This window comes from Corella eumyota, chromosome 1 (assembly GCF_963082875.1).
Source record: "Corella eumyota chromosome 1, kaCorEumy4.1, whole genome shotgun sequence".
Taxonomy (NCBI): Eukaryota; Metazoa; Chordata; class Ascidiacea; order Phlebobranchia; family Corellidae; genus Corella; species Corella eumyota.
The window spans coordinates 14257952-14278385 of record NC_137490.1 but is presented as its reverse complement, the minus strand read 5'-3'; the positions used below and the strand labels follow the sequence as shown (position 1 = coordinate 14278385).

The window sequence follows — 20434 nt, the reverse complement described above, 5'->3', positions numbered from 1 at the left end:
TATATATAAAGAAAAACAGAAAGAGTAAAACATAAAATAAGGTATACAAAAACGGACAGGACGGACGAATAAGTTAAAATCAATAACAGCTTATAAAAGACGAATAAGTTAAAGTCAATAAATGCTAGCGATTTATTTAAACTCCCAACCAAACAACTTACCAAAAATGTACCAAAAATGTAGTTTTTAACAAAAAACTCTGCTTATTGAAAAAAACTAAACATGAGCACATGCAACATTGGGTTATCTCCCTGATCTGCAATTTCGTTTTTATTGCAAACCAAAATAATTTTGGCAACCCTGTGTTTTTTTAAAAAGTCCCTGCTTAGCGACAAGTACTTCTAATAATTAGGCTATCCTCTATATTTCTTTAAACGTAAATGCTAATTTAATACAGCATAATAAGCAGAAAAGAAATAAATAAGGGGGCGTTATACGGCTTTGTATATCTAAAATGATTTTTCTTGGTTTACATAGAAATTAATTTAAATGTATATTGTGTGATTGTAATAAAAATTAAAAAAATCAAATAATGGAACACATTCCTAATATTGATGTATTCATTGGCAATTTCACTCACATTGATTTTGATATTTACATGATTTGGCTGCAGCAGGTTGATGGTAAGTTTTATACTTATAAGCCCTATCAAAAATAAAATTTTACTCTTCGTATTAATTTTAAATATTAAATTTTAAGATGGTTAATTTACCAAAAAAGCCCCTAACATTTTAATGACAAAATGATAAAATTCATCTTTTTAGTTGCTCTTACTAAACAAATGCTGAGAGAAAATTACAGGGACAATGGAAACATACCGTCGAGTTACATTCTCAATCAATTTCGAATGTTTGGAATGTTGGAACCAATGCTACAAACCCCAGTCATGTTATCAACACAATTAAGTTACCAAATTTCAACTGATTCTCAAATTAAATTACTCGAAAGGTTTATAATATTAAAAAGAATACATAGAATTTTAAATTATTTCAAAACAATGTTTATTGGCTTTTGTAAAAAAATTAAATTTATATTTTCTGAATATTTTAAGTACTAATTAAGATTTTTTATTTTAAAGTTACTACCAATTTGACGATAATATTATACGAGAAATCTTGGGGAAAAAGTTAAGTAAAGGAACTAGAAGAGATCTGGATGATGTTGCAGCCAAAACACAGAAGCAGATTCGCTGTTGTCAACGACAGGTTCGAATAATCACAAAATGTGGAAATTTAAAAAAAATTTGTAACTTATAATATTAAAATGAGGTGAAACTAATTGAAAAACTTTAATTAATTATATATTTTTGATAGTTTGACAATTGCCGACGGGTATTTAAAACAGTAATTGATTTACAAGGAAACTTGGTTGAAAACATACAACACCATTTTCAAATCCCTCTTTCGCTATCTTGGTAAAATTTAATAGGCTAATTAATTTAATAATTTTTGCAATAACAAAATGGCTTTAAAATTGTTAATAGTCTACCAAGAATTTTTGTGTAATCATGAGTCTTCTTATTGTGCAGGTATTATGCCGCTATTGTATTCTTATCAAACTACAAGTTTAATTGTCTCAAGAAAAAACTGGTTACTCTTCAACTTGACAATTTTGTCAATTGTTCGAAATTAATTATTGAAAATTGGACATCAGATGGTACAAATACTTTTTTGTGTGTATATCTTTATTCTCGATGTGGAAAGGTCGAATACGTGACTTTAACATAGAGTAACAACTGTTACCCCGACCCAGTCTCGAGTTGCCTGTGGCAGTTTGGGATATTATAGATTATGCAAAATTTGCTATCGATATATACTTAGAATTACAACAGGATATTTAACTTTACTTGACTAACTAGAATTTTGTGACAGATGCTCATCTTGAACTGGATCAAGATTTCTTACATGAATTAAGAAGTTTAAAAACTCTAATAACTGATCAAAAGGTCGTCGATAAACACAAACATCTTACTTTGCAAGAAGTGAAAAACTATACTCAAAAAATATTTTTATTTAATTTTTTAACGAATTAAACAGTGAAAAAGTGATATAAATCAACAACTAAAATATTCTTTTTGTAATCCACCACATTTGATTAATTAGTTTTAATGTTGTCAAAATGTTTTTTATAAAAACAAGTTAATATGCTTACGTTACAAAATATAAAAAAATGTTTGACTTTGAAAAATAAAAATGTAATTTAGATTGAAAAGCAAGAATCTAAGTCATCAGGTTGGGCTGAAGTTTGTTTTCGTCAAATATCTAAACCAATTATTCTGATTTCAACTAATCTTTACAAAACAAAAGAACTACGAGATCTTTTTGTGGACATAATTGAAAAGGTATAGGTACTAATTTTAAACATGAAAAGTATTATTGTAAAAATTTTATATATACTTTACATTTGGTTAAAACAAATAATAAATTATGCATTAATTGCATAATGGTGTTATAACTATTAACCGTTTTATTGCTTTTAGATTATTGAACCATGTTTGGCTAACGGCTTGTCAAGAAAAAAATTAGACTTGTTTTTGAACTCTTATCTTAAAGCAACGGAAAAACTAACACAAATGGAACAGCACAAAACGGTCTGGCAAAAATACATGTCAGTTATGAAGCAATGCATTCTTCATTGTTTTTGCAATTAAAATGTCATGCGATGTTGTTCATTATTTGCAAAAGTGGTTAACTAACAATTTTGCATAAAAAAGCTCTGTGCAATGTCAGATTATTTTCATTTAAGTAATAGGTCTTGCCAAGGTAAAGGCTTAATCCTAAATGAAAGTATTTTCTTCTTTAATCAATGAACTTTTGATACAATTAAAACCGCTGACGGAGCCAGGCCTAAAAACAAGATTTTCTTTTTTACTCAATAATGATGATTTTTGTGTTTTATTAAAATATTAAAAATTTAAAAATAATGTTTTAATAAAAAAAACTATGACAAAATTCAGATCTACCTAATGATTTTAATGATTGATTATACTCATCATCTTTAAAAATTTTCTTTGGAAAAGTGGTCATCAGATCAAACGGTTCAGTGAGTCCATCTGTTCTGTTTATTTCAATAAATAATCTTACAGCACTAAGTTGTTCATCTGCTGAAAACTGATGCACCATTGGCTTTCCACTGGGTAGTCTAATCTAAAAACAGGAATTATTAATTTTGGAAGTCAAAACTCTATGGCATATAATTAATAAAAACATTTAGTTGCTGTACAAATAATTAAAAACAGTTAGCAACAGTAACCCTAAAAAAACTCAGGCAAATTATTTTTTTATAATTATCAAAAAATGTGCTAATTCATATTTATAATTCACTTGTATTCTTGAATTTTTGTAATCAGTTTTTGTAGGTGACGTTGGCATTTCATTTTTGACCACAGGTGTACTTTCTTGTACTTCCATTTTTTCTGATGTAGTGCCCTGCTTCTCTTTTAACTCCCTAGCTTTTTTATCAGCCCTGTCTCTAGCTATTTGATCCACAACTTTTTTCCTTGCTAGTATATCTTCACGTTTTTCTCGCTTGCGTTGTTCTGCTGCTTTTTGAGCTTCTTTCCACTGTAGACTTTTAATAGAATTAAATATTTAATATAATTGTTTAAAAAGTGTTTAATAATATTATTACACACTCAGCTTTGATTTTAGTTAAATCTTTTCCATCTTTCCTGCGTAACATTTCAAGCTCGATTTTTCGCTTTTTTTCTTCCTTTTCATCTGCAAGTCGTTTTGCTTTTATTCTTTCTTGTAGTCTGCAAATAGTAAAAGCAAATATACCGTGTTGGTTATTTAATACTTGCCCTGCTAATTATTTAATACTTGCCCTGCTAATTAACATAACTGGAATAGATGTTAAAGTTTTAAAAATAATTTTACATGTCATTGGTGATTTAAAACTTGAATAAAAGTATTAAGTTTTAATATTTACTTTGCTAGTTGTTCTTCCTTTTCTTCTTTTGTTAGTTCCTTTTTCTCCAAAGCTGTATCCTTTGCAGCAACATTGCTGACTTCAGTTGGATTTTGTCCTAATATAAAAAAACAGAAAGGCTATCATAGGTATTTTAAATTTTGGTTAAAACTGAACCTACATAAACCGTACAAAGAAAATACTCACCTTCACTGTCTCCTACGTTGTCTTTACTACCAAGTGTATAACCTTCATGAAGTTTGTATGGTTCATCGATATCTGGATCTTCGTTGTGTTCTAATAACCATTCCATTGCTGCCTGTACACCACTATCCCCTTTTATTGCCCATGCTTTTTCACTACAAAACATAATTAATATGTTTATTTAATTGAAAAGGTATGTCATGGAATTAAAAACTTTGCATGAATTAAAAAATGATAAGAAATTTAGAAGCAAAACTTACGCTCTGTTTCGCAAAAATCCCATTTCGACCAAAGTATCAATTTCAGACATTGTAAAAAACTAGTCTTACGAAAATATATAAGAAACTCTAAATCACCCAAAACATATTTAAATGTTATTATAAATTTTATAGGTTTTTGATGGATATAGTAATAACTTTAATATAAGCATAATATATTTAAATCAATAGTCTAATAAAAAATAAAAATTGTAACGTTTTTTAATTATTGCACATGAATTAAATGAAAATGAATATTATTGATTAAACACAAAATTGCATATCTACAGGTATTGCATTAAATTAATTAGATAACAAGCAGTGCAAATTTTAATATATAAAACTTGGAACAATTGCAACAATGTTTTAAAGATTAAAAAAATGTATATAAGTGATATATTTCTTTTGATTTTATTAAATTTACAAAAAATATACTATTTATATTTGTAAATTGCGATAAATGATAATGTGTGCAATAACTTTGTAAAAATAAAAACATGAACAAATTTTTGTAAAAGATTTTACAAATGCTAGAAAGTAAATTTAACAATTACATTGATATTTTATAGGTAGCCTACATAAACATTTTTTAACAAAAATATAACAGTGATATTGAACTTTATTGTGTTGTGACATATTGCTTCACAGACTCACGGACAGTAGCAATTTGCTCTTTGACACTTCTCTTGCTGGTCCCACCTTGAACTTCATATTGCTCAACAGAGTTTTCAAAATTCCATACCAGCTTAACATCCTCATCGAATAGTGAGCAAATGGTCTGAAGCTCACTCAAGGTTATCTCATCAAGTTGAGAACCCTTCTCTTCGGCAAGTTTAACAACTTTTCCAGAATGACTGTGTGCAATTCGAAATGGAATTCCCTTTCTCACCAAGTAATAAGCCAGATCAGTAGCCAACAAATCCAAACTTAAACTCCCTTTCATCTTGTCAACGTTAATTGATAAAGTTGACACTACTCCATTTGCAATTTGAATTACAGCGCTAATTGTATCACAAACCTCAAATAAAGCTATTTTATCCTCCTGCAGGTCTTTGTTGTAGGTACTTGGTAACCCTTTCATTGTCGCCATAAACCCAGCACACCTTCCAATGATTGTGCCGGACTTTCCTCGAATCAGTTCCAAACTGTCTGGATTCTTCTTTTGTGGCATTATACTGCTTCCAGTACTGTATGCATCAGCAAGCTGAACAAAAGAAAATTCCTTTGTGCTATAGAGAATTAGGTCCTCGGATAACCTGCTTAAAATACAACCTGTTTGGGCAGACCAATTTAACATTTCAGAAATAAAATCTCTGCCACCAGTAGCATCACAGCTGTTTAAACTAGCAGAATGAAACTGTAATTTTTCTGTTAGAAACGCCCGATTAATGTTAAAAGGATTGCCAGCCAAAGCACCACTACCCAAAGGTAAAACATTAACTCTTGCTCGAATTTCATGTAAAACTTGTAAGTTTCGAAGCAGGGAAACAGCATAACTCATTAACCAATGACTCCACCTAATTGGCTGGGCTCGTTGCAAGTGTGTATATCCGGCCATTAATACATCAATTTCTGTCTCAGCTCTTTGGGCTATGCAAAGAATTAAATTAACTAAATGTTGAGAAATTAAATCTATTTCATCTCGTAACCACATTCTAGTATCCGTAGCAACTTGATCGTTGCGACTTCGACCTGTGTGCAGTTTTCCAGCCACTTCAGGCCCAATAATCTCAGTCAATCTTCGTTCATTTGCAGTGTGTATATCCTCATCAGAGGATAAGATTTTAAATTTACCTTGATCCCATTCCTCGTAAATTACATCCAGACCATTTTCCATTAAAGCCAAATCACTTTCTGACATGAGGTTAATTTTTTGCAAGGCAACTGCATAAGCTTTACTCCCAATGATATCCACTTTCCACATTCTTTTGTCATAACTTATCGAGGAATTAAACTTTTCCATTAAGCTATTAACTTCATCGTTAAATCTTCCACCCCATAATTTTATCTCACTTTTCTTTTGTGTCATGATTAATAAGATTTAATTGGCTTAATTTCCGGATTAAATTTAAATCTGAAACAGAAAATTAAAGTGGATTAAAAAATATATACATTTGAAAATAATTTAATAAATAAATTTTTTATTTTTATAAATCTTGCAAAAAAATCTTAATTGCTTAAAAGTTTAATACAAAAATACTGATACTGGCAGAAAAAACAAAAATCTTTAAATAAGAAAAAAAAACATTTCAGTACAAACAAATAAATTCAATTTATTTAAAATATATCTTCTAACATTAAAAAAGAAATAACAGTTGGAGGAAGTGGCAACTTTTTAATGTCATGCAACATTTCTTTTAAACTAAAAATATAGGATCTGATAAACAAGCGAGTGATATGTTTAAGTGATGGAACAGGACGACTAAGTGGGCATCCGTATAAATAAAACAATAACAATTTAATTTTAGGATTAATTTTACATAAGTTATTGCTTGAATGCTGGTCTTTAAGTGAATCAAGTAAATAGTTCTTTATTGAGTATAAAGCAAATAGTTCCATATATCCATATTCAGCTACCAACTTAAACACAGAAACACTTTCAAGATCTGGTGATGATACAAGTGCTATGAATACATCATTCGAGGCAAATTTCTTGGTTAAAAATATTCTATTATCAATCAGGAATTTAAGAATATTATAAAGGTAACCAGCATCGTTAAATTCCCAAGGCAGCATATTATTTATAATTTCATTTTTGCAATAAATTTCATTTGGAAGGTCACTCGAACAACAGTATGGCAACAAGCCACTTAAACAATATTCATTTTCAACTAAAATGGAGAGACATTCTGGATTATAGTTTGTAATAGCTTCTATAATGGGTGAAAGAACACCATCCTTGCCCATCTTTTGTATATCAGTTAGTTTAGCCAGCAGTCTTACCACCTCTACACAGTTATTTTCTGTGGCAATTCCAATAGGACAAACCTTTATTGGCTTAGAAACTTTTAAATCGATATTAACATATATATTAGGATTAGCATCATACTCTAGCAACAATTTGACAGTCTGTAATGAATTATTTTGAGCTGCAAGAAAAAGCGAAGTATAGCCTTCACTGTCTTTTGCATCTACACAGCAATTGTGACTCAACAAAATTTCTACCATCTCTTTTCTTTGAGATTCATTTAAAATTGAAACTGCACAGTGCAAAGGCGATCTTCCGAATTCATCCTGAACTTGTAAATTTGCATTTTGCGAAATTAAGAACCGAACTGAATCAACACAACAGTTTGAAACAGCATTAAAAATTGGTGCTTGTACATTATATTTTACAGACCCATTGACCAAGTTCGGAAAGCCTTTTAACAAAAAAGATAAACAATTAATGTATTTAGTACTTTCAAATAAGGCATCTGCCGCTTCTTTGCTATTGGGATCACATAATGGAGCTAAAATTTGAATAATGTTCAAAAAACCTCCTCTACATGCCATAATAAAGGCTGTACCATCAAAAGGGTTAAATGGATTTTGCCAAATTTCATAGGGGTTTTCATTATTTTCCTTTGCTACTCTTACAAGTTCTTTTACACATTCTGTATGACCATTGCTTGCTGATTCATGAATTGGGAACCAACCACGATTGTCAGATATGCAGTAATCTTTTCCTTCAGAAATAAGTGATTTAAGTTGGTCAATGTTGCCTTGTCTTGCTGCCATACCAATTTCCGAACAATTATGAAATAAAGCTTTAACAAAATCAACTTCTTCCATTTTTATTTTATCATTTTATACCCATAATGTAATGATCTAAAAACAAAACGAGCTATTTTTATACATAAATTCAATTGCTACTGCAAGACTTAACAATCATTAATTAAGGTTATATGGATCCATATTAAAATGAAGTTATAAGTATAAAAGTTAGTCAATAATAGCAAGGGCATAAGTTATTACAAAAAATCATGTTTGATCCTACCTCCCTTTAGTCTGTTAATCAAAAACTTTGTAGTGTGGCCCTAACCTAATAAGAACATACTGGTTTCTGCCAAGCCAATCATGCAAACATTAATTACATTGTAGTTATAAAGTTGTTCCCCATTGTCCAGTCTGGAAAGTAGGGCAGTTTTCGACGAGATCTCGTGCGTGCAAGCGTAAAAAAATGCGTGACCGCGCGTGCACGCGTACCAAAATTTCCGGTCTAGGCGTGCACGCGTGATTTATGTTAGCGTGTTTTAGGCGTCAGTACTGCGCGTGCACATTTTTTAAAAAAAAACAGGCGTGCAAAACGATAATTCCAGACGTGCATTTTTTTTAATAAAAAAAATCTCGTGCGTGCACTGTGCCGTACTTTCCAGACTGGCCCAATGTAGTAATAAAGTTGTTTCCAAAAATTAAAAAAAAAAATTAAAATGAGTCCTTAATTGTTCTAGCTCGTTAAATATTTATTTAAAATTTCTAATTCTATAAGTTAAACAAACCGTTAATGATTTTTTAAATGTTTGTACGTTATAGTATGATTAAAAAATTTAAGGTATCGTAAATAATAACAGAACTCGTATTTTTACATTTTAATTTTGAAGTATTGTTAGGATTGGGTAACACTTTAACCCAACTCAGCAAATAGAGCAATGGTCACTGTTGCGTAACAATTCACTTACGTTGTTCTATAATATAAAACGACGTAACAAATAAACTAAAAACTTTTTTTGTAAAAGAAATTTTTAAATTAAATTACAAATAATTATCATACAAACATTAGGCATACAGCGTTTAACATAAATTTATATTTTTTTACCTAGGAAAGAAATGTAAAAGTCCTTGCCAAACAATGACTCCATAAAAACTAATAAACTTTAACTAAGTAAGGCTAACTTACTTTTTTGTTTGACGTACAGTTACTTCAAACAAAAAATTACTAATTTAAGTTGTTACAAGTATACTGTTTAAGTGGTCAGCTGATAGGGATATAAATATTGCTTAGATATTGCTTAGATAGGCATTTTTCTGCATACGAAACAACGAAAACTTACTTTCCTTCATTGCCTAACTTTTTTTATATAACTTTATCCTCGATCTGTCGATGTGGGAAGGTTTACGACCCAAACATAGAGTAATAACTGTAACCCCGGCCCAGTCTCAAGCAGCCCCTTTGCCAGTTTGGAATATTATTAATTATAATTGCCTAATAATTGAGCTGGTGATTTAGTTTTGGCTCAGCAGGAGTTCCTACCGTCTGACCATTTGTAGCGCCTTGCCCTTACTCAAGGGTGCTACATCAAGAGCAGTGGGGATTGAACCCACGATCTTTTGTAGTGCAGCGAGTGTTCTGACTAGTACACGATGCTGAATTATAAATTAAACATTCGGTTTTGAAGTATAGATTAAATATTTAAAACCGTTAAAAACATATTTATGGACATAATTTAGTCAATATATATTATTAAATTTCGCTCTAAATTTTGTCAAGAATTGTGTTTAAAATATTTAATTTAGGTATATGTTAATATAGGCAAACCTTCTGGCCCCTTACTACCTTTTAGACAATTTTATATGAGGTCCTATGTTTTTCTCTTGAGCTTATGTTTTTTAAGATGATCGCTTTCTTGCATATATGATTAATTGGTGCTTAGGGGAATGTTCAGGTTGCAGTGGGTGTTAAGTTGTTTGTTTGTTTAATCTGGGATTCGATTAAACTTTAAATGGTAATAATTTGAATTTTTGGTTTATAGTTAATTATAATCTAATTATGAATGGTGTTAAAAGTGAAATACCAAGTGAAGATGAGTCTGGTTTGCAATTAAATGATTCACAACTAACCGATATACTTCAACAATTGGAATCTTATACACCAACAGTAAGTAGATTTACACCCATTTTCCATTAAAATGCTCATCTATATATATGTAGCCTATTCTTTAACTAAAGAAGTTTTAGTTACAGTGTTTATTATTTAGATACCTGATGGAGTTGCAGAACATTTTCTCAATAAAGCTGGTGTCAATACAGATGATACAAGAATGTAATGACTTTTATATAAGCTGTTTTAATAGTTAAACTACATTGTGAAACATGTAAATTACAAATAAAAATTTTTTTTATACAGAGTTAGACTTATTTCAATCTCAGCACAAAAGTTCATATCTGACATTCTTAATGATGCTCTGCAAACAAGTAAAATGAAGGGATCTAGCCAAAACTCAAGATCTAGTAAATCAAAAGATAAAAAGTATATTTTTCCTTAAATAGTATTCTAAATAACATACTTATATTATGCTAAAAATGTTTAAATCTACATTGCAGATTATTACTAACAATGGATGATCTAGCACCAGTTTTGGCAGAGCGTGGAATTAAAGTAAAGAAGCCAATTTATTATACATAAAATTGTAATATTTTTAAACTCTGCAACTGTCTGGATTGGCTTGGCTATAAAATTAGCCCATCTGCTGAAATGCACAGAATTTATTATTGCTTTGTTGAATCATGTAAGACTGATTCCTAATTGTCTTGGGTATATGCAGGGCGAAATTATTCCAGGATAATCTTATTCTTTGTTTTTTTTCTAAAATACCTTTTTCTTTGTTATTCAAAAACAGATTTGTTTGTTTTTAAATTTATTTCACTGCACTAATGAAAAAAGCACATGAATAAATGAAACACATGTTTTTTACAAGTGTGTCCAGTGTAACACAGAAAGAAAGAAAAGTGTCAATAAAGAATAAACAAAAGAATGTAAAATAGTGTTTTTTGCTAACAGTGAACAAACGTTTCCTAGGCACTTATAGACATAATTTTGTAAGATGGTGACAATGCGATAAGCAATTTATCTTCGGCAGTTTATATTAAGTTTGTAGTTGGCTTTACTTTTTAATGGAAATTTAGTTCACATTCATTGAAGGATAAGCTATTTATGATAATTAAATTAAATGGCTCTTAAAATGAAAATCATACTATTTTAAGGTTATATTAGAAAAACAATGCAAGAACTGAAATGAAAAAAAGGAACAGAGATTATATTTAATTGTCAACTTTAACAAAAAAGGCAAACACCTTGTGTTGGCACAATCCAATTTTTAACATTTTTTCACTTCCCTTCTGAACAACAGAATATGTGGCTCTATGATTAAAAAAAATATTTCTAATTACTACAGAAATCATTTAACAAATTGTTGTTTAATTTAAATTAAGTATTCTAAATGCAAAATAATATTTAAGGTTTAACTTTTAATGTAGTATCAAGTACTACTGTACAATGGTGCAATATCTGCATCTATGTAACTTGCAAATTTACCTTACCCAGTTCAGTCTGCCTTTACTACACACATTTTACACAGCCTTTTTGGAGGAACCCCTTTAAATAAAAAATTAATGCAATTTTTGGTTTAAAACTAACCAGGATCATGTTTCATGTAGTGAATCCATCCCTGACTTTGCTGCACACCGATACTTCTCCATTCAGCTTCTGACATCAAATGAGATTTAGGAACTAATTTGCTTAAGTCCCTTGGTAGCATAACATGTCTAAAGTAAAATAAATTAGATAACATGTGACATTTAAATGATTGCCACTTTAAAAAAACAAAATTGAAAATATATTCAAAACATGTTTCTAACCTGTATTCATATTTTTCATCAGTATATTTGTCGGAATAATATATGTCATTGTTGGACATCTTGACAGTGGTGGTTTAAATGTTTTAAAGAATAAAATGTTTTTAAGATCACAGACAGACAGAATGTATAGTTTGAAGCAAACTAAAATTTTAAACTTAACAAAACAACTACAAAAAAAGGTTCTTAATTATTACTCTGAATCCGAAATATATTTAAAATGTATATACAAAAGTAGATTAGGTTTAAACTAATTGTTACACAATTTTACCATTTTTAAACATCTGACCATGCTCAATTATTTTTTATATTAACAAAAATAGAAACCACACATAACAGCATAAATTAAAATATAATGTCGGAATATATTTTTTTTATTGCTTTGATTTTTAGGTAAATATTTGGTCAGTTATATCACCAACTGGCAGACTGGTGTATGCCAATCTTGTCTAAATTAATTGTTTGGTTGTAATTTAAACTTTTCAGCTTTTGTTATTAAATAATATTTTGTACAAATGACAGAAGTTTTCTCCTTTTTAACTACTAAAAGAAGGCATTTTACTAAAACGTAATTATTGTTTAAGCTACATTGAAAAAAATGTATGGTATTAAAAGAAATTTACGTTCTTATATTTTATATTTAATTATTGTTCCAGAAGGTCTGACGCCGACGGTACAGATAGTTTCCGCTTATTTTATTAATCTGCATTACCGTTTACCGACATAAAATCATTAGGTATTAAATATATAAAAAACAAACCTTTTCTTTATATTATAGAACATATAAATATATAAAAATACGTCAACCCATATTTAGAATATCTTCTCATTTTTAAACGTGCTGGTACTGGCGGTGAAACATTTTTTATTGGGTAAGCAGATCACGTGACTAGTTATGTTGTCAAATAATTGAATAAAATTGCTTAAAGTTGCATAAGAAAAATAAGTTTAAATACAACATACGTGTTGCGTTAATAACACTTCTAATTTAAATTGATAAAATTATTAAAAGTAATTAATAAAATTATTAAAAGTTATTCAACCGGGTGAATTTATCACCGCATATTTTGTTGCTTGATTTATTTTATGTTCCCTTTTAGCCACGTATTGCCAGAGTTACGAAATTAATTTAGCGTGGTAGCTTTATCTGTTTTAAACTAACCTTAGCATATTTTTATGTACAATGTGTAATTTTAAAGTACTTGCTTAACTAATTTGCCAATTAAACAATATTTTTGACACATTGGATAATTGTTCTACTGGGCTTTGTCTTAGAATAGTTTGGTAAACACGTTTTTTTCAACCTATTCAGTTTGTTGTGCTGTGAAGCATGTTTTTGTTTTTATTTCTGACCCCATTCTAGTCCACATATTGAACAATGGTTTATTCATACTGTATTAAGATCCTGAATCTTTGTGCTTCATATTTGTATGGCTTCCCTGGCTCATTTTTTAAGATTTATAAAGCCATCTTTAGCCACCTAATAAATACAAAATGTTGGTTTTTCTTGTAAATCTTTTTTCTTTCTACCAATCCTTGTACTCATTAAAGTAAATAAGATACTCTTTACCATATACTCATCGATTGTTTTTTAGACAGTAGCTCCTTGTACACATAGGATTGTGTTTTATATAAACATTTTGAATCCTAAATAAACTTCCCTGGCCCTACATAAAACACCCTAGGTCTCGAATAAACATCCTGGGCAATGTACAAATAATGCTGGACTTATTTAACACACCTAGGCCTTATATAAACACCCAAGGCCATAAATAAACCCCCCAGGTCTCTATAAAACAACCTAGACCATATATAAATCTCTGGGCCTCTAACACCTCTAGCCTTATATAAAACACCCAGGGCCTCATATAGACATCCTAGGCCTAATAAAATAATAATAAGCCAACTTCAGGGCCTCATGCGTAGTAGGACCACACAAAAAAGTGTAATTTATTAATTCTAAGGTTTTTGGTTTGCTTAACATTTGCATGTTGTCCTTGTGAATAATAAAGACGTTAGTAACATCCTTTTAAATAATTATGAACAAGAAAACTATTTTTTTAAAGTTTATACAAAAAATACAAGAATTTTAAATAAATAGGCTATACATTTTTTAAAAACTTTACTTGAACAAAAATCGTTTTATTTTTGGTCAACATCATAACAGTGTTATTTTAAAATTTTGTAACAAAAAATTATGTCTTTTCTAGTGACATATTATTATGACACGTGTCAAAAAAACTTGCAACCACAGTTGCTATTTTTGACACTGTGTGTCAAAAAAACAGCTATTCTGTTGCTGTTGCTGGAGTTCTGTACCAAAGTCGTGACTTAACACAAATAAAGAAAATAAATTCAGTCATTATTAATATATTTTAATTAAAAAAATAGATATGTTACTTTACATTTTCAAAAATCATATATTGTTGTTTTTTATTTTAAAAGTTACTTCTTATCAGCCTTTTATCAGTTTGTAAATACAAATTTACTAGGATTTTATTATGTATTTGAATTATAAGAATTTAGCATAAGGGAAGACAGGTTCTGGTTAAACTGTACAGTGTACACTCTGACACTGCATAACAAACAAAATTATCAAACTGCAATATTTATTTTGTGTAACCGACTGTCATCAGGCTGTAGACTTCATTACTTCATATAAATCTTTTTATTAATGGCTGAAAACCTGAATATAAAATAACTTAAAAAAAGGATACAAATTTAATATAATAATGGAATTAACACCAAAAGTTGACGAATATCAACCTCATTTCAGCTTTTCTTCACGAGGTTTGCTTTAAGTATTTTTAACAGCATTTAAATTTAAATAAGTTTTAAGTTATTTGTGTTATGTTTTTACCCATTAGCTTGTGCTCAAAAAAAGCATGATTATAATAGTTGAATTAAAGTAACTGTTATTTAGAAGCTTAAAAAATTTATATAATATATAATATAAATTATATTTAGGCTGTACTAGTTTAGTTTTGTGTAAAGACCATTACATCTTTAGCATTGCAGTAAGAATATAAATGTTAAGTGATGACACTGTATAAAACATACATATTGCACATATTAGGCAAAGCTGGCATTAATATTATTGCAAATAGTGCATAGCAAATAGATTAGGCTTAGACATTCTTAAGACATTTGATACTATTGACATAATTTTGAAATAACATATTGCTTTAGTGCGCTTACACAGTGCACATACTTAAAATTTATTTGTTTTTTTACTCGCTGTTTGTTTTCTATTTTAGATGTGTCAACAAGTCAAATTCTAAATTAAACAATATTCTATAACATGACTACCATGCTTTGTTTTTTATAATTGAATTCAATTAATCTACGTGTGTGTATACAAAAAACTCCCAAATTATTATACAGCATGACTTTGTTAAATGATTTTGCATGATGAACTAACATGTTTACACCTAAGTAATGGTGATCACACTGTACTTCCTTTTGGACTAACTTATATTCACTAAACATAGGTGTCAAGATGTTTATCAAAGTCATTTGTTTTATTTCATGTTTACAGATTTTAATGCATGTTTTAAGTTGTTGTCACGATAATTTAAGTGGTATTTAAATTGCAGAGTTACACATATTGCATGGTGCATTATTCATTGTTGTGGTAAGTTGATAAAATAAATATAATGTAATTTTGTATAAATGTTGTAAAATCAAAATTTATTTTAATTTAACTTAACATTTTTTTTATACTTTTACATTTTTATTTTAAAAAATTAGTAATAGTAAATGATTTGAACACAATAAACATGACTCATTAATTTTTGTAATGTGGTTGCTTACTAATTACATAATAAGAATAACTTTATTTCGTGCATGAATTAAAACCAAATTGTGAAATAGTCATAATCACTTGCAAACTTGCAATAAAATCTTCGCTAGAATTAACTTTAGTCTATTTTATGTAGGTAGTTCATACAGTGGATTTCGAAATCACCGTTTGGATAAAAGTAATATGACAACCCAATGGAAACAACTTTATTTGAGTAGGGCAAAGTTAAAGGCAGTTAGCCGAACCTCTGCACTAATCGCTGGATTTGCTATGGTAAGTAAATAAAGCATCAGTATATGTTAACAGGTAAAATATATTTGACTTGTTTTTTTTGTTGGTTAGGTTGCTATGGTGGAAGTTCAGCTCGACCGTGAAGCAATTTATGACCCAATTCTGTTAATTATGTTCTCAACTGTCACAACCTGTTTAGTTGCCGTTCACCTTTTTGCATTAATGATAGCTACCTGTATGCTGCCTAATATTGAAGCTGTATCAAATATACACAATGCAAAAGCTGTAAGTACACCAAAACTTAATGTATGGTATATAAATACAAAATAAAATTTTTTTGATAAAATAGATGTTTAATATTTGTGTACATTATGTTAAGTTTGATTGGGTTTTTACCTGTTATATTTATTACAACATTTTATTTAACACACTTTTACCTCATTAAACTTTTTGAAACTTGTGTTACAATTATTTAAATAGATATCTCAATCTCCGCATCACAAAATGAGAACTTATATTGAGATTGCTTGGGTTTTATCAACAGGTAAGTTATAGTTTATTCAATTCCTGTTACCAGTTTGCGTTGCTATATAAATTTAAATCGTTTTATACATGTGCACTTCAATATTATTTACAGCCCCTATAAATATAGTTTAGATTTTTTTAAAAGTTTAAATTAATATTTTTAAGCCCCAACATTTCTTAAAATTTTTATTAGAATTGTATAAGAAAACATCAAATATTTTGACAAGCTGGCTTTATGTCCATTTTTCAGAAATACAATAAGTTTTTTAACCTTTCAACAAATAGAAAAACAAAATGAAAGTTCTTAGAAATAAAAGGAATGATTTTTTTACACACTTACAGCTTCTCAATTATTAAATGTAAAACTTGTTTTTTTAGGTGTTGGACTTGTCTTGTTTATGATCGAAATTGGCTTATTAATATGGTTAAAATTTGTCACATTGGGTTCGTCTAAAAACACGAATACTAACGACATGAAGGGTACAATTTAACAATTTTTTTAAATAAGTAACAATATATTGTCAGTGATATCGAAAATGATCTAGTTCTTTTTCTTTATTATATTAAATTTTTTAGATTCTCAAAAGTATTTACCGGCATGGATAGCAACAGCAGTATTAATTCCAGCAGGTATATTGTTTGCTGGTTTTGCCGTGCGCTTTTATAGAAAGTTGGCCCAACACAGATACAATCGCTTCGAGGAGGGAATTATGGAACTAGATAGAATAATAAAGGACGATGAAGGTATTATTTTAATAATTGCTCTACAAATAAAATTGGACACACACCTTCAAACCCGCAGTTTTAAGAAAAGTGTATATTGATTTTTTTTTAATTTGTTAAATGTTGTTTGGATGTCTTTAAATAAAACAGTTTTTTTATGGATTTAATTAGGGATGTCAATTTTCACATTCAGGTTATGTATAAATAAATAACTGGATGTGTAACATAGTTAAAAATACTTTAAAAGATACTAAAAAGATTGCAATTTATTATTATCATATTTAATACAAATTTAATTTTTAAAGCTGAGCAGGGTTCTCCTCATTTGCATCCCAACTCTCTGTTTGTTGACAACAACCACCAATCTGTGAGTCGGGTTCACTCAGGAGTTTCCGTCCAGAGTCAAGCTTTTTCAAACCAAAGCGGACCTTCTATTATAATTAACAATCCGAGCAGAGCTTCTAGCTTAAGTGGACAATTTTCGATGGACCCTATATAACACTTTATGGTTGTTTCTTTAATATCCGAGCACCAAAGAAAGTGAACCACCATTTGTAAATTAAATGTTACTAATTTAAATATTTTTATAGGCGAGTACTAGTAGCAATGTATGTTTATTCGAGTAGTTACAAAGGATTGAGTTGCCCCTGCCACGTTAGTTGGTTGTTGAACTTTGTACTGAACTTCAAAAACACTTTTTAATTTTCTTTTCTTACAATTTTGTTTACAAGGTACCTATTTTAAAAAACTGACACTGTTTATAAATACTTTTACTCTGGGTAAATTACAACATTTTTACAAAAGGTCAGTTACTTAAATTGTATATAATTATTTTAATATCGTTATATAATTTATGTTTATTAAGAAATATATAACTTGAATTTCAGCAAAGTTAAAAGTGTTTAAATTTCCTGTGCAATATTACTTACATAGATTTGATTACTTGTGACCTGTTATTAGTTTTTGCAATAAAGTTGGTTTTATTTATTTTAATTATACCTGTTATGTTAACTAAAGTCAAAACATGTTACAATATTAGCAATCATTTAAATGTTTTAAATCATTTGTAATAAAAACATAAATCTATTGTAAAAAATCTTGATTTAAAAAAATGACAAATTTTAGACAGCGCTTAGTTGAAACGTATTTTGCAAAATACAAAAGTATTTAAACAACTTGTGTAATACAAACTGAATTGTGATAGATATATATTATATTCTGTAAAATAAAACTTAAAGCTTGTCATTTTAGGCAGAATGTCACGAAACAGTTAACGTTCACAGTGTTCAAGTCAAGTGATTGCATTTTTTTTATTCATCTTCGGTTAAAAACAAATCTTCAGCTTCAGATATAATTGCATCAGGATTAACCAATTCCACCTTTAAACATAATAGAAATGGTTTTACCTTGAAAGTCATATTAAATTCTGAAATCTTACCTTTGGAATTGGATAAACTGTGGGAGCAGGAGCATTTTCCCTGCTAAAATCAATCATATTTCCACATTTTGGAATATCATCCACCCAAACTCCTTCATAAACCTTACAAAAAATAAATATTACATACAAAAATACTGTACAAACAGTATAGTCCATAAAATTGCGCATTCATTTATATAATCCAGTAAGCTTACCTGGCCACTATCAAGGTAATAAAACTTTCCATGTCCATTTTTCTTTCCTTCTCTCCATTCTCCTTCGTACCGGTTTTCATTTGCTAAAAGTGATAAAAGTATGTTACAATTTTTTTTGTTTAACTTGTTAAAAGTTGCAATTTAGTAATTGGGGGGTTTTTATAACTGTTTATTTTTAAAATAACATTTTGACATAAAGTACTTTGCAAATACGTAAGTAAGTAGAACTAATCCAGTGTGCCTAAAATACCGCAGTGAAAATAGTTAATTTAAACACCTTGTTTAAAGCTCAAGATGTATTACCATACATTATCTTCTTACCCAATCTAAGCATTCCCCTTCCATTGCATTTATCATCTAGCCATTCTCCTTCATAAACAGATCCATCTGCATAATAAATTCTTCCCCAACCACTTCTATCATCAGCATACCATTCACCCTCATAGTATTCATTATCACTATAGAAAAAGGTTCCATAGCCCTAGTAAAATAGTTAAAAAATTTTAATATCGCATAGCTACAGTTTAGTATAGGCGTATTGAATCTTACATAGAACTATAGACTTTATTTAGTTTTAAAAATTTAAATAGAAATAGCATAATGAGTTAAAAAAGTTGAAGGATTGACTTATTTTATATTTTATTCAATAATTAATGCATAAGCTATTCTGAATATAAATATATGTAGAGGGATACGGTATATTAAACAATTACTATATAAATATATATTTTAATTACATGTTTCATATTATTTTTCCAACCACCCGAATATTGTTTTTTAAATTGATCATTTATGCTTTTATCAGGAAAACTTAATGTTCCAAAACCATTTCTTTTTCCATATTTCCAATCCCCATCATATATTCCACCAGTTTCTTTCCACTTTTTCGTGCCTTTACCTGTATTTAATTAAACCAACTTTTTTAATGTTTAAACCAGAAACTGTAAGTCTTTTGGGTTCCACAACTTTTTGAGTTTATGATTTACTGTAGGGAGGTAGTCTTCGAGGTGAGACTTAAATTATTGCCTTAAATTACCACAGAATCATGGGATAACATCAACACTTTCTTATACATAAACTCAAATTGCAAACAGCTAACCAAGATCTTAATTAGCGGATTAGTAATTAAAGCATTTAAAACTTTATAGTTTTTTTACCAATTACACAGTTATTATACCATTTTTAAAAAAAACACTTACCAAATTAAATGATGTATCTATATTATTACCTTATACAAAATTTGGGATTTTTTTACACTTTCTTACCATGTTTTTTGTTGTCAAGCCATTCGCCAGTATATTCGTCACCATTAACAGAAAAAACGGTATTTCTTAATCCCTTTTTTTGGGCTTTATAGTCCCATGAGTGCCATAATGGTTCAGTTGTTTTATTTTTCTTTACGTGAGGCATTTCGATAGCCGTCAATAACGTAAACAAAACGAACAAATTTGATTATTTGGTTTCTATAGAAACTTAAAAACTGTTACTGGCGACACCGGGTGATCCTTTTGTTATGAAGAAATTTCCATACAATGCT

At 29.1% G+C, this 20434-nt stretch overlaps 8 protein-coding genes across 10 annotated transcripts; 3 read left to right on the top strand and 5 right to left on the bottom strand.

Annotated features, from left to right (window-relative positions):
- Window positions 1-481: 481 nt before the first annotated feature.
- On the top strand, window positions 482-2672 carry LOC145744662 (acidic fibroblast growth factor intracellular-binding protein B-like). The gene is made up of 8 exons (XM_082562573.1): window positions 482-623; window positions 765-948; window positions 1079-1205; window positions 1314-1414; window positions 1529-1656; window positions 1872-1981; window positions 2204-2341; window positions 2480-2672. Exons 1-8 carry the CDS (start codon window positions 533-535, stop codon window positions 2648-2650), a joined length of 1050 nt encoding a protein of 349 aa, XP_082418699.1. The 5' UTR covers window positions 482-532; the 3' UTR covers window positions 2651-2672.
- Window positions 2001-4549, bottom strand: LOC145744761 (UBX domain-containing protein 1-B-like). The gene is made up of 7 exons (XM_082562705.1): window positions 4374-4549; window positions 4117-4268; window positions 3931-4027; window positions 3635-3754; window positions 3324-3570; window positions 2963-3146; window positions 2001-2846 (listed from the first exon to the last, which is right to left on the bottom strand). Exons 1-7 carry the CDS (start codon window positions 4421-4423, stop codon window positions 2803-2805), a joined length of 894 nt encoding a protein of 297 aa, XP_082418831.1. The 5' UTR covers window positions 4424-4549; the 3' UTR covers window positions 2001-2802.
- Window positions 4550-4989: 440 nt separating this feature from the next.
- Window positions 4990-6437, bottom strand: LOC145744542 (argininosuccinate lyase-like). Its single transcript, XM_082562417.1, has one exon. It carries the CDS (start codon window positions 6397-6399, stop codon window positions 4990-4992), a length of 1410 nt encoding a protein of 469 aa, XP_082418543.1. The 5' UTR covers window positions 6400-6437.
- Window positions 6438-6581: 144 nt separating this feature from the next.
- On the bottom strand, window positions 6582-8176 carry LOC145744516 (putative palmitoyltransferase ZDHHC13). Its single transcript, XM_082562375.1, has one exon. It carries the CDS (start codon window positions 8142-8144, stop codon window positions 6648-6650), a length of 1497 nt encoding a protein of 498 aa, XP_082418501.1. The 5' UTR covers window positions 8145-8176; the 3' UTR covers window positions 6582-6647.
- A 1478-nt stretch (window positions 8177-9654) lies between these two features.
- Window positions 9655-11075, top strand: LOC145744986 (transcription initiation factor TFIID subunit 10-like). Its single transcript, XM_082562973.1, has 4 exons — window positions 9655-10227; window positions 10328-10392; window positions 10477-10599; window positions 10674-11075. Exons 1-4 carry the CDS (start codon window positions 10120-10122, stop codon window positions 10753-10755), a joined length of 378 nt encoding a protein of 125 aa, XP_082419099.1. The 5' UTR covers window positions 9655-10119; the 3' UTR covers window positions 10756-11075.
- LOC145745009 (cyclin-dependent kinases regulatory subunit-like) lies at window positions 10977-12168 on the bottom strand. The gene is made up of 3 exons (XM_082562996.1): window positions 11988-12168; window positions 11767-11894; window positions 10977-11490 (listed from the first exon to the last, which is right to left on the bottom strand). The coding sequence occupies exons 1-3, from the start codon at window positions 12044-12046 to the stop codon at window positions 11447-11449; spliced, it is 231 nt and encodes a 76-aa protein (XP_082419122.1). The 5' UTR covers window positions 12047-12168; the 3' UTR covers window positions 10977-11446.
- A 2137-nt stretch (window positions 12169-14305) lies between these two features.
- On the top strand, window positions 14306-18345 carry LOC145744739 (calcium release-activated calcium channel protein 1-like). 3 transcript variants are annotated; one of them, XM_082562692.1, is made up of 8 exons: window positions 14733-14774; window positions 15581-15618; window positions 15923-16059; window positions 16129-16302; window positions 16498-16561; window positions 16921-17022; window positions 17119-17286; window positions 17571-18345. In XM_082562692.1, the coding sequence occupies exons 3-8, from the start codon at window positions 15970-15972 to the stop codon at window positions 17762-17764; spliced, it is 792 nt and encodes a 263-aa protein (XP_082418818.1). In that variant the 5' UTR covers window positions 14733-14774; window positions 15581-15618; window positions 15923-15969; the 3' UTR covers window positions 17765-18345. The 3 variants fall into 3 exon arrangements, with proteins under 3 accessions (XP_082418802.1, XP_082418818.1, XP_082418810.1); XM_082562676.1 differs by lacking the exon at window positions 15581-15618 and having other exon boundaries at window positions 14306-14774; XM_082562684.1 differs by lacking the exon at window positions 14733-14774 and having other exon boundaries at window positions 15017-15618.
- On the bottom strand, window positions 18124-20324 carry LOC145744804 (MORN repeat-containing protein 3-like). The gene is made up of 6 exons (XM_082562756.1): window positions 20163-20324; window positions 19635-19795; window positions 19219-19378; window positions 18898-18980; window positions 18704-18805; window positions 18124-18644 (listed from the first exon to the last, which is right to left on the bottom strand). Exons 1-6 carry the CDS (start codon window positions 20305-20307, stop codon window positions 18576-18578), a joined length of 720 nt encoding a protein of 239 aa, XP_082418882.1. The 5' UTR covers window positions 20308-20324; the 3' UTR covers window positions 18124-18575.
- Window positions 20325-20434: the final 110 nt, after the last annotated feature.

What these genes read in the sequence shown, in the direction of transcription:
- LOC145744662 (XM_082562573.1), top strand. Translation starts at nt 533, where the DNA reads ATGGAACACATTCCTAATATTGATGTATTCATTGGCAATTTCACTCAC. An exon ending in CAAATTAAATTACTCGAAAG is followed by an intron (nt 949 to 1,078) that starts GTTTATAATATT and finishes TTTATTTTAAAG; the next exon opens with TTACTACCAATTTGACGATA. An exon ending in TTGTGGACATAATTGAAAAG is followed by an intron (nt 2,342 to 2,479) that starts GTATAGGTACTA and finishes TATTGCTTTTAG; the next exon opens with ATTATTGAACCATGTTTGGC.
- LOC145744761 (XM_082562705.1), bottom strand. Translation starts at nt 4,423, where the DNA reads ATGTCTGAAATTGATACTTTGGTCGAAATGGGATTTTTGCGAAACAGA. An exon ending in ACAAAAATTCAAGAATACAA is followed by an intron (nt 3,147 to 3,323) that starts GTGAATTATAAA and finishes TCCTGTTTTTAG; the next exon opens with ATTAGACTACCCAGTGGAAA. An exon ending in TCAATCATTAAAATCATTAG is followed by an intron (nt 2,847 to 2,962) that starts GTAGATCTGAAT and finishes TCTTGTTTTTAG; the next exon opens with GCCTGGCTCCGTCAGCGGTT.
- LOC145744542 (XM_082562417.1), bottom strand. Translation starts at nt 6,399, where the DNA reads ATGACACAAAAGAAAAGTGAGATAAAATTATGGGGTGGAAGATTTAAC.
- LOC145744516 (XM_082562375.1), bottom strand. Translation starts at nt 8,144, where the DNA reads ATGGAAGAAGTTGATTTTGTTAAAGCTTTATTTCATAATTGTTCGGAA.
- LOC145744986 (XM_082562973.1), top strand. Translation starts at nt 10,120, where the DNA reads ATGAATGGTGTTAAAAGTGAAATACCAAGTGAAGATGAGTCTGGTTTG. An exon ending in AATACAGATGATACAAGAAT is followed by an intron (nt 10,393 to 10,476) that starts GTAATGACTTTT and finishes TTTTTTATACAG; the next exon opens with AGTTAGACTTATTTCAATCT. An exon ending in AGTAAATCAAAAGATAAAAA is followed by an intron (nt 10,600 to 10,673) that starts GTATATTTTTCC and finishes TCTACATTGCAG; the next exon opens with ATTATTACTAACAATGGATG.
- LOC145745009 (XM_082562996.1), bottom strand. Translation starts at nt 12,046, where the DNA reads ATGTCCAACAATGACATATATTATTCCGACAAATATACTGATGAAAAA. An exon ending in GATGAAAAATATGAATACAG is followed by an intron (nt 11,895 to 11,987) that starts GTTAGAAACATG and finishes ATTTTACTTTAG; the next exon opens with ACATGTTATGCTACCAAGGG. An exon ending in CTACATGAAACATGATCCTG is followed by an intron (nt 11,491 to 11,766) that starts GTTAGTTTTAAA and finishes TTTTAATCATAG; the next exon opens with AGCCACATATTCTGTTGTTC.
- LOC145744739 (XM_082562676.1), top strand. Translation starts at nt 14,717, where the DNA reads ATGGAATTAACACCAAAAGTTGACGAATATCAACCTCATTTCAGCTTT. An exon ending in TTTCAGCTTTTCTTCACGAG is followed by an intron (nt 14,775 to 15,922) that starts GTTTGCTTTAAG and finishes TATTTTATGTAG; the next exon opens with GTAGTTCATACAGTGGATTT. An exon ending in TGCTTGGGTTTTATCAACAG is followed by an intron (nt 16,562 to 16,920) that starts GTAAGTTATAGT and finishes TTGTTTTTTTAG; the next exon opens with GTGTTGGACTTGTCTTGTTT.
- LOC145744804 (XM_082562756.1), bottom strand. Translation starts at nt 20,307, where the DNA reads ATGCCTCACGTAAAGAAAAATAAAACAACTGAACCATTATGGCACTCA. An exon ending in GCTTGACAACAAAAAACATG is followed by an intron (nt 19,796 to 20,162) that starts GTAAGAAAGTGT and finishes AATTAAATACAG; the next exon opens with GTAAAGGCACGAAAAAGTGG. An exon ending in ATTACCTTGATAGTGGCCAG is followed by an intron (nt 18,806 to 18,897) that starts GTAAGCTTACTG and finishes ATTTTTTGTAAG; the next exon opens with GTTTATGAAGGAGTTTGGGT.